The 14,968-nt window shown below is 41.9% G+C and overlaps 1 protein-coding gene across 6 annotated transcripts in view; it reads right to left on the bottom strand.

Moving 5' to 3' along the window:
• Window positions 1-14,968, bottom strand: part of MSANTD1 (Myb/SANT DNA binding domain containing 1) — a 57,197-nt gene that overhangs the window by 28,454 nt on the left and 13,775 nt on the right. For 3 of the 6 annotated variants that reach the window (XM_085577631.1, XM_085577628.1, XM_085577625.1), the window contains exon 2: window positions 5,520-5,612. The exons of 2 other annotated variants lie outside the window; for them this stretch is intronic. Coding sequence is in view for 1 of the 4 variants with exons in the window: in XM_085577625.1 (XP_085433751.1) it covers window positions 5,520-5,612 (93 nt within the window). In the remaining 3 variants the exon portion in view is untranslated. Of the gene's footprint in view, window positions 1-5,519; window positions 5,613-6,437; window positions 6,562-14,968 lie in introns of those variants that run through there. One more of the 6 variants, XM_085577627.1, reaches the window with a different exon arrangement.

Below are 14,968 nucleotides of genomic sequence, written 5' to 3'. Positions count from 1 at the left end.
AGTAAAACCAAATTCACCAGTACCCTCATGCTGTGATAGGAAACTAGTATATCTACTTCAGTGGTTGCTAATGGAGGCTGAGACCATAAATAGGCAGATGCCATTTCTGGGATGGGCTAACAGCAATATTGCCCATCCCACAGCATCCATATACTGACATTGGAAGCATACACATCTTCTGAATGAACTACACTTTATTCCAATGCCATGCTCAAACTCTTCGAGGAGATTTAAGTTTCCCTGAGAGCTACTGATGGGGCCTGTGAAGCCCTCTATGGTATGTGTTTGCAAATCCTTCCCTCAAAAGGATGACTTCTGCCTCTGTGAAGATGATTCACACAAATTCTTCAGCTACCACAACACTGGGTAGCATCTCCAAGACAAAGACAGGATTGGGAACTTAAGCATCAACTCTCAAGATCTCATTATAGGTGGGAGGACTCATCTCAATGTAGAAAGGTTTATTGCAATATGCATGTCTAACATTGCTCCTTTTAACACAGAGGTTTGCAGTATTTGGGGTCCTGTGATCCTGATGCCTTAAAAGCTACCCAGAATAGAGGCTTTAACAGTGTTAAAGGAATAAATACAGGCCTGTTAATAAATACAGGCCTTCAAAGGATACAAAGGCTACACCCAAGATGGACCCCGGGTCACAAGTTTCACACTTTTATAAGGTTTGATCCATTTACATACTGGGGTTAATTGTCCAATTACAGATGCAGGTTATGAAGTGCCATCCTTCCGGGTTGCTCTCCTCAATTTGCTGTTTGTACTCTTTGGGCCTGAAGCTGCAACAGTATCCTTGATTCTTGGGCTGGGAAAGGATTGCTTTGTATGACTAAACTGTGAAGAGAACTTGCTAACAGTTTACATGAAATTCAGAGTCACACACTAATGCAGTACAGAATCTGGAAAATATGAAAGCTAAAGCCTGAGGCACCAATCCCTCTTGGCTAAAGGATACAGGCTTTTCCCTGGTCATCCCAGGGACAGCCAGGAGGGAACATCTACCCCTCTCACCTCCAAGCACGCCCCTCCAGCCAGGACCCAGCATCTCCCCTCGCTGCCCTCACCGTAAGCCTGCACTACAGTTACTGCTGTGTTCCTCATTGACCCCTGGCTTCTTCCAGATGTTTTCCCCTCACATTGACTCTCTGCTGTTTATCACACACTACTCTGCTCCAATCAGTCTCCACCCACCAGGGTTCAGTTTATATTCCAGACTTAGCATGCTGGAATCTGATCCAGGCATTATCTTCCATTGTTCTGGCTACAACTAAACCGAGGAGTGTGTCCTTGCTTCCTCTCTTGGCTGCAGTGCAATGCTGCCAGCAAACCCATCAGCCCACAGCCCAAGGACACATTTCCCAGCTGGCACAGGAGCATTTTGGCCAGCCTGAGAAAGCCCATCTGCCTCCTTTCATAGGTTCTCCTGAACTAATGCACACCCACAAACCACATTTTGATGGAAACTTCTCCAGATTCAAGACCAGCTGTCCAGTACCACCAGTGGTTTTAAAATCTTGCCTGGTGCTTTTCATTAAAGGTGTCATTCAGTGCTGTAGCCCAGAAGATGTGCCCCAAGTGTAGGTCTGTGTAGGGAAAACAGCATCATTTGCTTGGCTCTAAATACCCACTGCAATGTGGTTATTCACAGAATCGTAGACTATCTCAATTGGGAAAGGACCCATCAGGATCTCCAATTCCCTGCTATTCACAGGACTACCAAAAACTGAACCATATAACCAAAAGCATAGTTTAGACACTCCTTGAACTCAGCCAGGTTTAGTGCCATGACCACTTTCCCAGGAGCCTGTTCAGTGACTGACCACCCTCTCAGTGAAGAATCCCTTTCTAATGTCCAATCTGACCTTCCCCTGCTGCAGATTTGGATGCAGGCAAAGCTAAGACTACACCAAAAGCAGTGACAGTGTACCTGCCATCATCCATTTCTCAGCTGAGTCAATTATGCAGTGCAATCAAAAGGATTAATTTAAATTATGAATTAACTGGCGTCAGTTCACCTGTGGCAGATTAGCAAGCACTCAAATTATTTCTTTTTGGCAGAAAAACTGCCTTCAGTAAGTCAGCAAAGATTTTTCTGAAGAGTAACAAAACTGAGGAGCTACCTACCAGATTTTCAGTACTGGAGAGCTGAACCTGTTTCCAGCTGAGCTTCATAGGAGACCAGGCATATACAGCTTAAATAAGAAACCTAACTGGGATGTTTGAGGGGGAAGTGCAGACCTGAAGTGTGTGGAACCTAAAACCACCCAGATGCAGGAGACACACGGCTGGAAGATGCAAGTACAGACAAGCTGTCTGAAGGGAGTCCGTGGCAGATGTGAATGGCACCAGGGAATTCTAATTATGTTTCATCCCTGAACATTCACTTGACAAATTTCTGCACAGCCAGAAGGATCCCCATGTTCTTAGGAAGTCTTCAATTGCTCAGAAGGTTGGGATGCTTTTGTTATAAAATGCAGCTTTAATGACTGTAGGACAAGGGACCTAAACAAAGAAACAAGGAACCACCATCTGATTGCAGAGAAACAAGACTAAACAATTTACAGAAAGTCAAACCAGTTCACAGCACAGTGTCTCATTCTCTTTTAGTGGCCAGTGTTTTCCATTCTCTGTGCAAACAGGAGGACACTGTGTTTCCCAGGGAAACAGCAACTGCTATTAGAGGCAATAGGCCAAGTCCAAAGGACTTAAGAAGTCAGCCCATCTCACTCCCCTTATTGTAAAAACTACTTGGACTGGCTTTAGCTCCTCTTTTGCTGTGGTTTTAAAAGAGCTCAACAGCCTGATTCACAAACCTTGCCAAGCAAGAGCAGAAAAAGTACAACTGCCTCTTGTCAGCATTACACCAGCCATACAGATGAAAATATTCCCCAGGCTGACTTCAATGCCCAGTAGCAATATCCCAGTGGCTGAAGCCGCTCAAGCAGACACAGGCAGCAGGCTAAAATGTTCAATGCTCATGTCGTGGTTTTCTCCATTTGCAGCTTCTTTCCTCTGCACTCTGCTTCATGATAACTGGACAGGCAGATTATATTAAGGCTCATGCCTACACTGTCAAATGATTTCTCATCAAGTCTCTGCAGGAACTAATTGAAGATTTAACTAATCATTCCTTGAGGCCTCTTCTGGAGTGTTTTATCACTTTTTTTGAATCCATTAAGGAGAACTTAAGTGAAGTGCTGATCTAGCAGGACCACTGAACACACAAGCTGGAGTGACGGGACAACCCAACACACATGTGAGAAACAAGGGCTTCAGACATTCTCTATAAATGAGGCAAGACCAGCTTTTATTCCTTTCTTTGGCTGTAAAAACCAGCCTAGCAAAACGGCAGTAAGTGTTTTCCAAAATAACATCCTGCCTTCCTGAAAACAAAGCAGCAAGTCTGACAAGAGCTGCTTGATGCTACACAAAATATTCCTGTGGAATTCTCTGATCTTCTCTGCCTAAAACCTGGAGAATAGCAAAGGCAACCAGCAGTTACCAGCCACTGTAGCTTGTGTCGATCCCTGCTTTAACCTGCTTCCACAATAGCCAAATTCTTCCATTGTCAGATCTGTAGCTTCATCCCTGACCTCTGATCCACCCAGAGCCTCTCTGGGTATTGTACACAGCTATCAGATAACCACAATTGACATCCAGGCTTCCTCCAGCCTCGGGGTAAAAGCCATAACCACTGGGGCATGGCAGACCCCCAGATGAAAAAATTAATGTACTTTTTCTGCAGTGCCTTGCAGGGTTAAATGAGTCATTTAACATGAAAGCTGAAAGAAAGGTCCAAAAAGCTTTTTTTTGTTTTGAAGGAACAGAAAACACCACTTGAAATGGCAAAACCAGACACTTAACTCAGTAATAAAATTTATGATCCCAAAAGCAGGATCAGACTTACACTTACTAGTGTTTGGTTTGAAAAAAATACACATTTTCAATCATCATCTACTGTAAAAGCAGAAGAGAACTAAGTACTGGTCAACACAACTATCAGGATTATTTTGAGAGTATTGTATACAGCTCATTACCATAAATGTTTTAGAAACATTTTTGTGCTATATTCTGCTCTGCCTCCTTATGTTGTTTTTATCTTACAAGTGAGAACTCCTTAGGGCAGGCATCACATACAAGTTCCCATCAAAGCATTTAAAATACTACAGGCAGTGAGAGTTTCTGGAAACAGTCAAAGTTTCTGGAATCACTCTCACTTTTAAGATAATTTAGATGCCTCTCAATACTTTCAAAGTGCTACAATGCAAGAAAGCAAGATCAGCTTTGGTTTAGATTATTAACATAATATGATTGCAGTGCACTCAGAAATGGAAAAAAAAATCAACTCTCTTTCATTCCCAATTGCTCAATTCAGTATGAAACCACAGTAAAACTGTAAGCAAATCTTGTGAATAAGGTTTTCATTTCAACTTGACAGAGAGCCAACATCAGTGTTGCTATTTATTTACACACACACATCTAAATACATGCAATTTTCATACTTATATATATATATATATAAGTATATATAAGTATATATATAAGTATATATTAATATGTGTGTGTGTATATATATACAGATGCTCATTATTTTACCTGGTTGCTTTCTAGCAATAGCTATTCCAATGGAAGTCTTGGAAGAGAATAAGAACAGCTGAAGCAAGACCAGGCCATGGCCTCACCATAGGGCCCAGGGCTCTACAGGCACATTAAACCTCACAAAGTGGAAGAGCATCATATTTTCCCTCCAAAAAGTCAGAAATGCAAGAAATGCATTGCATGTCCTTACAGACTGCACCATCTCAGGACAAAGCCACAATTACTAAAAATCAAAACCATGCTTAGATGCCACAAGTTGTTTTTCTGTGTCCTGTAGTGTTACATAAGCATCACCTAAAAAAGAAATTACTTTGCCTGTCTTTAAAGCAATATCCTCATCAGGGAATTCTGCAGGTAAAAGCTTGGGGAAATATTAAGTCCAATATGGACCTGCAAGAAGGCCTGTCCTCCATGAGGCACAAAAAGTTGCTGGATTCATAAAACTATGAAGAAAAAAGTCAACACATTTTAAAATACACCCCCCCAGCCTACTGACTAAAATTTCTGAAATGGTCCACCCACAGAGCACCCCCAGAGCCAGTGCAGCAGAAGGAATCAAATGGCTCAAGGACAAAGCACTGGGCAGTTAAACCCTGTGAAAACTCAGCTCAGTGATCGCAGAGAGCAGCGTCACATCAGGGGCTCCTCTGCCCAGGAGGTACCAAGCTGCGGAGTGACTCCCTACAAGGGACTGAAACAATGACAACAGTGACCAACGTGACCTCCTTTGGATGAAGGGAAGACAGCACAGCACCTTCCACATACTCACAAGTTGCAGCCCTGAACCACTTGGCTCCATTCCCTTCCCCAGCTTTTCAGAGGAGCAGAAGGAAAGCACAGGCTCAACCCATGAAGCCGCACTTTTCTAACTCTAAGAATTTTATGGTGTGGAAGAAAAGCTTCAGTACCTGCTGTCCTAGGAACAGAAGATCCTCCATGAGCCTTAAAGTCAACGCAGGACTCCTCACAGCAGATCACCAGCCCAGAGCAGAGCTTCACATCTGGGGAGAGAGAGTTTGGCAGGACAAGGCTCCAAGTGGGGAGGGAGTGAAGAGACATTTCCTACCAACCCAGAAGGGTCCCCCACACTGTGCCAGGTCTATCTTGAAAAGGTCTAAAGAGGTGGGGTTGGTTTGGTTTTCAAACTCTAGCCTTTCAAACTGCACCAACAAAGCCCTTCCCCATTCCCCATTCCCATCATAAGTAACCTGCATCAGCCCATAAAGCTTCAACAAACTCATTCCTGTGTGCTGAAAGCTGCTCACTTGAAGCCTAAAGAATATGACAGACACTCTCATCTGCACATCTCACCACTGTCAACCAAAGATGTCTCTTTAAAAGTCATTCCAGTCTCACCCAGGGCACCAGCAGGTTTAATTTTTCCCAACTTTTCTCATCTGCCCAACTTCTCCATTAGCAAGTTAACACTCAACGCTCAGCCTGCTGTCCTTCAGAGGATCACAAATCTTTCTTTAACATATGGTGGGTCCTGAAGGTGCTGTAAAAGCCATTTTACACAAGGAGAAGGCAGAGTCAAGCAAAGGGGGAAATTTCTAAAGCTTTTAAATTGCTGTGAAACGGAAGTAATTTTCAAAAGAGAACTGGACACTCCAGAACTGAAGCTAACATTGCACGTCCTTCAGTCACATCTCACAATGGAACACCCTCAATTCACTTCAGGCAAAGCCACACAGGGACCTGAAGAGTTTCATAACAGGAAATTCCAAGACTAAAATGCAGAGCTAAATGAGCCATGACTTCTCCCCTCCTCCAACCCAACAGTCCACAGGAACCAACTTTTTCACCAAAAGAAGGTATTTGGGTACCTCAAGTTTCCTTTCCTCCATGATGAGATCCAGACATTGTGGCCAAGCTGAACCTCTCAGCACTGATGCCTGTGAATCTCCCTCAGGTCTGGGGAGTCCTGGGCACAGCCAGCTCTCCTCAGCTGGCTCTGGGGTCGGGCTGATGGAGCAGTCACTCCAGTTCCATTTAAAGATGTGGCTGGGGGAAGAGGGTGTGGCTGGGGTGGCACCAAAACAGCACCAGCTGCCAGGGCAAGGTGATTGCAAGCTCTCCCTGTGGATGGAGGCACTGGGTTTGGACTCTCCCTCCAGGGCTGGTTTTGATTTTTATCCAGAGATGTTTTAATGCAAATTATATAGTTCGCAGCCTTGGGAATGCTGCCAGATACCTGCTCCCCACCTCCCTTTAGGTAGGCAACAGTCAGGCCCCCACTTGCTTCTCCTCTCCAGGTCTGTGAATCCTTCCCTGCACCATGGCACAGCTTCAATAGGAAGGGCTGAGAGGTTGCCTACAGCCTGGGAAGGGACAGGTGGATTTGAATATCCCTTGGGAGAAGGAGGACCCAAACCCAAGTTCGACCACTTCTGAGATGAATATTAAAACCATTAAGTTATTATATGAAAACCACCACACCAATAATTTGTATCTTAAGCAGCAAGTGCAAGGCTGTGAGCTGAGACCTGAGCAGCAGGGGCAGGTTTGACTCCCCTGGCTGGGTTTGGAGGCTGCAGAGTGTGGGAGCTGCTCATGGGACGCAGCGTGAGAGCTGGCACGGGGATACAGGTGGGAAAAGGGTCTCCAGGAGTCTGAGCAGACACAAGAAAAGTATGGGGAGGAAACCAGATCCTGCAAACAACACCTGTTCCCACCATTTGAAGTCCTCACCTTACTTTAGGGTTAAAAATGTCAAACTAAAATCTCTCTTATAGCCACCAAAGTGCTTTTGCCTTGAATTTTTAAGCGTTTGTTTAAGCTAAAGTTAAAAAGAGTCTGGGCTCCTTGACTGCTAAGCAGATCATAAAACTCTCTGGAGTACAATAGGCTATAGAAAGTTTTCTAAGTTTTCCCAATGATTGAGTGCCTAGTTAGCTTCTTGCACCTTTTTCATCCTCAAACTAAAAGAGTTTAGCTGCAAAAGTTTAACTAGAGGCATTTCTTAAAGGCATCTTAAAGGAATTTTGAGAGTAGCTGTTAAAAACACATTGTTAGCCAGTGTGTTTTTATCACAAGCCAACACAACACAATATCAACTAGCTCTACATTTTTTGTTAGGAAAAAGGCTTTAATTAAAAGCAAGTCTACAGGTGTGTTTTCAAATAGTGTAAGCCTGATTTTCTTCACATTCATTGTTTCTTCCAATTCTTTAGATATACATTTGGAAGAAGAGAAGGGCAGGCAGGAAGTTGCAAATAAGTATTTTGAGAAAATAAATATATTTTAATCTCACAGAAACAGACCAACCCTAAAAATAGGAGTTATGAAGTAGAAAAGTGATACTTTTTGACAAAACAGAGGAGGCATCGCTCTAAAGAGGAATAGATGAATAGGCTGAATAAATGGAAATATTTGCAATTAATTTTAGATATTTAGCAAGTTATTTTTGTAGGTAGATGTGTACAAGATCTCCAGAATTTCTTTCAGGCCCATTCAGAAATAGTCTGACACAAGACTTTGATTTAGTTTTCAGACTCATCTCGGGGACAGAGTCATTAGTTTATCCAGCAGCATTAAAAGTGAACAGGAAGTGCCCTAAACTTCCACCCACAGACTAAGAAAGTGAGAGGTAAAGTTCTCTGTCATTCCACGCTGATAATTTTTAGACAGAATTTCCCACTCACCTTAGCAAGGTGATAATTAAAAAATCTGTGCCAAGGAACACAACCTCCTCACTGGACCCCCGCAGCTCTGAACACACCTGCTGCTGGAATTTCATATCCTGTATCTAGAGCATCACAAAGGGTGAGGGACACTTGTGTTAGGAAAAAGGACACAGTCGCACAGAGATTAAATTCTTTGAAAGTCTTTTTTTTCTTTGAATTTTCATCCTAAGGAAAAAGAAGAGGGAATCCTGCATTTTGCTAAGTGAACATAAGGACACAGGCACAGCTTATGATCCATCCAGCCAAGCACCTGATGGCTACAGAATAAATACCACACTTGTGTCTCCAGTGGCTTGCTACAGTTAATTTTCCAGCATTTGCAATGGTGTGGGAGCATTACAAGGTTTAATATTGCTTTTGTCTTTTAGAGAGCAATGCCAGCCAATCCTCCGTGCACTATCAAATTATTTAATCAAATATCCAAACATTAATTATACCACATGCCAATACAGAGTGCAGCCTTACTGGCCCTAAATCAAGGTTGGGTTATGCTTTTGTAACTAGTACTCTCTCTAAATATGCTCAACTTGAATGAGCTGTACCCTCTGCCTGTTGGGAAGGATTTCCCACATGCATTTCACAGGATGGATCCACATCCCACAGGGGATATCTGAGCTCAGGCTTTTTTTTTTCCCCACAGAGCACCAAGGTGCAGATCAGAGTTTGCCTGATATTCACAGCCGTTGCTGTGTTATCTGTCAGTGTGTGTTCTGCACCACAAAGAAAGAGAATCCAGACTGCAGAAAACCCTGCTGCACACACCATCACCTTCCCTGAATCCCACTGTGCCCACTGCGCCACTCTCCCAGCATGGGCTGCCACCCAAAGCCAAGGCTGGCACCACCACCAGCCCTTACTCAGAGGCAAGCAAGCTCTCACTGCCCTGCATCCCTCCTCCTCTTTCACACCTCAGTCAAGAATTTTCCTGCTTGGCACTGGAGCTCAGCACTGATTTAACTCCCCACAATTTGGCAGCGTTTGTTTTCTCAGACCAACCACCACCATTCTCCCAAAATTTGGAAGGAAGCACAGATCACGTGAGGAAAATCCAAAGTTCCCACACAGCACTGTGGAGCTCTCCTACAGCCCCCACCAGCCTGTCCTTTCTGCCAGCCTGCAACACCTTCCAGCCCTTCAGCCCAGCTCCTGGGCAGATATTTTAGTGAGAAGGACATTCCCTGCAGAGCTTCATCAATGACACAGTTGCTTCTGTGGTTGCAAAATACAGCCAAAATCTGAAAAAATCCCCCTCTAGTTCACACTTCTGTCTAGGTCAGTCACCAAAGATGCTCTACATAAGCTAGGGATTGGGAGTTGGCACAGCACTCAGTAACCCTAAGTAGCAGAACGCCCAATGAATGCTAAAATTACAGCTTCTACTCAGATTTAAGCTATGGTCCTAGACATAAAGGGTGGTTCATCAGGAGACTAGTCTGGCCTCTGAAACAAATGCATCAAATTCTAAATACTAGTTGATTTGATCCCAATGGATGCCTTTTCTGGGCCTGGCACTAACCAAGATAAACCTGCATGCTTCAAACAAGAAGCAGCATCACAATTGCAAAAGTCTTTTGCATAGACCAGGGCAGCAGCTCACCTTTTTTCTTCTGGCACAGAGAGTGCCCAGAGCCTTCCCAGCAGTTCCCCTGACTCTCAAAGAACAGTCTTTAGTATGTATTATAATAATATAGATCTAAAATGGTTATGTAGATCGCTGAAGGCATCTTCCACTGATCTGTGATGCATTTCAAGAACTTTACAAGCAAGAAAACATGCACCAAGAAAAGTAAGGATTTTTTTTTTCCTATGTGGATTATATAAAACATTCTGGCCCACTTAAAACAGACATCCTCAATTAAAATTGTATCTGGCTACTATGAGGTAGTGGTCTTCTTATGACTGATTCATTATTGCACAGACTTGATTTTCAGTATGAGACAGACTTGAGTATGGGAAAAAAGGGGGTTCACAGGTATGGAATTTTTTCTCAGATAAAGTAAGGAAAACTGATGTAACAAGAGGGAAGAATTCCTTTAACTTTGCCTATATGGGGGATTTTGTCAGCCTAATTATTCTGCAACAGGAACGACCATGAACTCTTCTCTCCCAGTGGGTATCTCAACCATCTCTCTGAACAGTATGAGCAAAAAATTCCCCTGTACCTTCCTTCCTTTAATGAGGACTATGGGAAACAGCCAAGACATCAGACACTTTATATGCTTACCTCTCCCCATAAATCCCGCAGATGCCAAAACTCAAAAATTTCCTTTCCCTGATGTCAAAATAAATATGAAAAAGGATTTCCACAAACATAAAAGAGATGGGGAAGGGAAATTTGGGCAGCTTTTCAGTGGATATGATAGATAATTCAAATGCAACTAAAAAAATTGTTTTAGAATCTAGCTCAATTTTCAGGATGAGTGACACTGCTGAACAAGGGGGGAATGCACAATAGGTGGTGTAACAAGAGGAGGACAGCTGTCTACTGACATGTAGGCAGAGCTGAGCAAGCTCTGTGAATTCAGGGAGCAGACAGTTCTCTGGCAGCATTTGAGAAACACATGAAAAAGCTGTGTGCCATGGTGCCAGCAGGAGGAGAATCTGGACACAGTGATCACAGGGGTCCTTTCCTGTGTTTAAACCTGTGTATAAATCTCTTGGCAGAGAGATTTAAACCTGTGTTTAAATATCTTGGCAGAGAAACCCTTCTGTGCCTATGACCATTCTTGCAGCTTTCATATGTCCCATTTCTACTTCTCCTCTATACCACAGTTATCACACTGTTCAACACTTGGGTACATCATGGATTTACACACAAACCTTTTTTGGTTTTATGCTTTCTTTGAAGTGTTTTACATCCTCTTTATCCTCCTGATCACTCCTAAGGATTGAGCTTATACCTTCCAAGAACTTCTCACAGTGACAAGAAGATATTTTCCTGAATGGTGATGTCTCTGTGGATGCCTATGTACACTCCTTTTCCCTTCTGCATTACTTTGCAGAGATCCAGATTAGGTGAAAAAAACGAAGAATATTCACAGCCAGTTTTAATTTTAACCTACCTTGAAAATTTCTTACCGGTGAGTTTGTCAATTCTCCTTTTTTCCCTAGAGCTTTGGTAGGTAATTTAACAATAGCGAAACCAACAGAGACTCATCACCACCTGGTGATGGCCTACAATTTGAAAAAGGATGACTCAATCCCCACCCTCTGTTTTACCTAATTAGAAACATGACCAGTTCAAAACTACTGGAACTTATTTACTTTTATATCTTGACTGTTTGATGACTACTGCTAAGGGACCTTGGAAGTCCAGCTATGCTGTATGAGCTGAATCACCTCTGCACAAGGCCTGCTGGGCTTCAAAGTACACAGATATGTGACAGCTCCCTTCTACAAAATTCATTTTTACATTGACACAATATGTCACATTTAAAAGTCTTCATTTTATTTTCCATAAATTTGACCAAGGGAGGCTCGATTTACCCTGTAGCCAGCCCTTTAAACATTGCATTTGCCTCCTTCACTTGCTACATAAATTTTTTAGTTCATATCAAAGGAAACCATTAATTTAAAAACTCCACATTTGGGACTTTTGGGTGGCTACCATGGCTACCACCTATTTTTATCAATAGTATTATGCATTTATCCAATTGTTCTAAACCTGTTCTGCTGACACTTCAGCTTAAAACATGCTTTTAGATGCTTTCAGATACCAAAATTCTCCAGAAAAGAGAGTTCCCTGAGATGTTTTATAATGAACCACAAAGTAAAGATTTATTTAGCCATGCTGTAACAGCTCTGTGTACTCTGAGTGTTCTTATTACATTGCAATTGCCTGTCAAGCCTGCTGATGGACAGGCTCCCTACCCTCCATGTGTTTGCAGGGGTTTTCTCATTGTTTCTGTGAGTTTTGCAAGTTGCTCCTCAAAATTGATTTTACCTGCCTTGTTTAACTTGCCTTATTTAACTTGCCTGTATGCTCTTTTCTATTTTCTCTGTTCAAATACAACCTCCACTTTCTGAAAGATGTCTTTGTGCTCCTAACATCATTCTGCTCTTCTACTGAACACCACCAGCTTTTCAGAGTCCTCCTCAATCCTTTTGATAGAAGAGGATACACGCTTCTTTGAGCTGATATTATAGAGTTTTCTCACCAACTGCCTGTTCTCTGTGTCTTACCCTTTTAGCTGCTCCTTTGAACAGCAACATTCATATAATTATTCATATATTTACCTATTCTACCTCTTAAAAATTGTATTGTTGGCACAGGGACAAGAGAACTGAGTCTGTCATTGCACATTGCTCTGGGTTAAAATCAGCCTTGTCTTTTCCCCATTACATTCAATCACAGAATCATAGAACAATTTTATGTTGCTTCACACCCCTGCATTGCTTTCACTGTTGTCTCTCACCCTCTTGTCTTTCTCCTTTTCTGATCCTCAGTTCAGTGTCTTTGGTATTTCTCCATTCACCTCTGCAGAGAAAGGTCCTGTCTTCCCTTGGATTTCACTGATCTCTCTGGATAACATGCATCTCAAACAAACACCAGCCTCTGCTCCAAATTAAATTGCTGCCTTGCCAAGGCAAGGGCAGCCTATATTTCCAAAGCAGAGTCCTCATATTTTGTCAGCCAGCATTTTGATGGAGGATTTTCCAGACAGTTTCCTGACCCTGTTTCAGTCATCACTGTGCAATGACACCAGTTATAAACACAGCCAACATCAGTATCAACACTGCCAGCTCCACACCTCCCCAAGACAAGAAATGTATTTCTCTAGCCTTTTTAAACTTTGTTTCCCACCAGAGAACTGAAGTTCCCTGGAAGGGCAGTTTCTTCACACCTCCAGGATAGTTTGGATGACAAGCCTAAGAAGATTAGCTTTTGTAATGCTTTCTAAAAACCACTGTAAGGAGGATCACTGACACACATGACTGATTTTCATCCAGGAGATTCTAGCATTGTTCTACTATCTCATGCATTTATTAGGATTTCATTTCCTTCTGGAGCCTCAAGGGAAATTTCATAATCAGCACACCTGGTATGTGTAGTATAAATAAGTAAGGGGATGCCCTCTCTAATGATCTGTGCAGAAAGGCTGCTCTGCTGTAAGAAACGACCTGGATCAGCCTTGTTAGAAGAAAGAACTATTAGGATTATAAGATCCTTTCCATTTCCAGACTCAAACAACCTCATGAACATATTCTGAACCAAATGGAGTCAAGGTAGTAGGACCTACTAAATCAGTGTGTTTATGAGTTGTTTCAACATTATTCTTTCTATGCTGTCAGCATAAATGGTACTTTGTCACCATTTTTCTATCCCACAATTTAATTTATTGCTTGCCCTAAGAAAAAAGATCATGACACCAATTTAGCTTATAATCACATCAAGAAAAACAGTTTATGTGACAAATCTGGCAATAATCCAGCACTACAAACTGGTTTGCTGACAAAATTCCTTAGGGCAGACCATGTAAAAGAGGACAGAGATCATGAGATGCCTTCCACACTTGGCTTTATCTGTTCAGCACTTTGCAAGGGCAGTAGTTGTTACAGCCCAGACTCTCGTGGTCTCTGCTGGTTTTTCTCACAAAAATTAAGAGCATCAAAGTCCTCACAAAATTGCCATTGCTACAAGAAGGAATTACTTTATTATCACAAATGGATAAAATATGCAGGACATACAAATTTATGTCTGACAGCTCACCCTAACTTGGTGGTAGCATCTGCATAATTTTGATCTGAAAGAGTTCTTTTTGATTGGTTTGGGGTTTTTTCTCCTGAAAGTAAAGCCTCTCAGTAGTTGGATATAGATGGTACATCTAGAAACTTTCACTTTAATGCTTTATGCCTTTCTCTGCTTTACCAAAATTACCCTTTTTCTGAATTCTTCTTTCTGCTACCTTTGATCAACCTCTTGTCTTTATCTGTATTTATTACTTACTCTACAGATCCCTCATTGGAAATATTTCTTTTCTTTCCTTAAATCCAAATTCAAGTTTTACTTTAAAGCTTCTAAAAAAAGTTCTATCATATCATGTGTTTCACTTTATGGTGCCATCTGTAACTAAAGTACAGCACAGTAAATGACATATTTGTGATTTGGAATCCAGTTTTGCAGATAACAGAGGTTAAGCAGCTCATTTAAATATGCCTCTTTGATACATAACTGAAATAGATTCAAACACTGAGATTTGCTTCACCATCATTACTCCCACTTTCCAACACATTAATTGGATATAGGAAGTCAAATCAAGAAAGCCAGCTTCTCATCAAGGACTGTGTTTTAAATTCAGATTTTTTTTTTTTTTTACAGCTGAAAAAATGTTAATGAATCATTTGGCACCAGAATATTAGACTTGATATGAACAGCACCAGACATGCAACATTGTGTAAACAGACTCTCACCCTTTCAACTTGCCCAGTTACCTCAGATCCATCTAAAGCTCTTACATGCTTTTCTAAAGCAGATTTGAAAGACCTATATCTAATTAAATCTATTGCTATTAGTGTGAGTAGTCCATACTTAAATTAAATTTTAAGAAGTTATGAACCATAAGCATATTCATTACCAGAGTTTCTCTCTTTCTAGAAGATAATTGGATACCATAATTGGACTGATGGGGCACATCCTTACACCTGCATGGTGCTTCAGGGTGACTCTGCTT

This window comes from Lonchura striata, chromosome 4 (assembly GCF_050655825.1).
Source record: "Lonchura striata isolate lonStrDom1 chromosome 4, ASM5065582v1, whole genome shotgun sequence".
Lineage (NCBI taxonomy): Eukaryota > Metazoa > Chordata > Aves > Passeriformes > Estrildidae > Lonchura > Lonchura striata.
The sequence above is the reverse complement of the archived record's forward strand: the minus strand, read 5'-3'. Positions and strand labels throughout refer to the sequence as shown.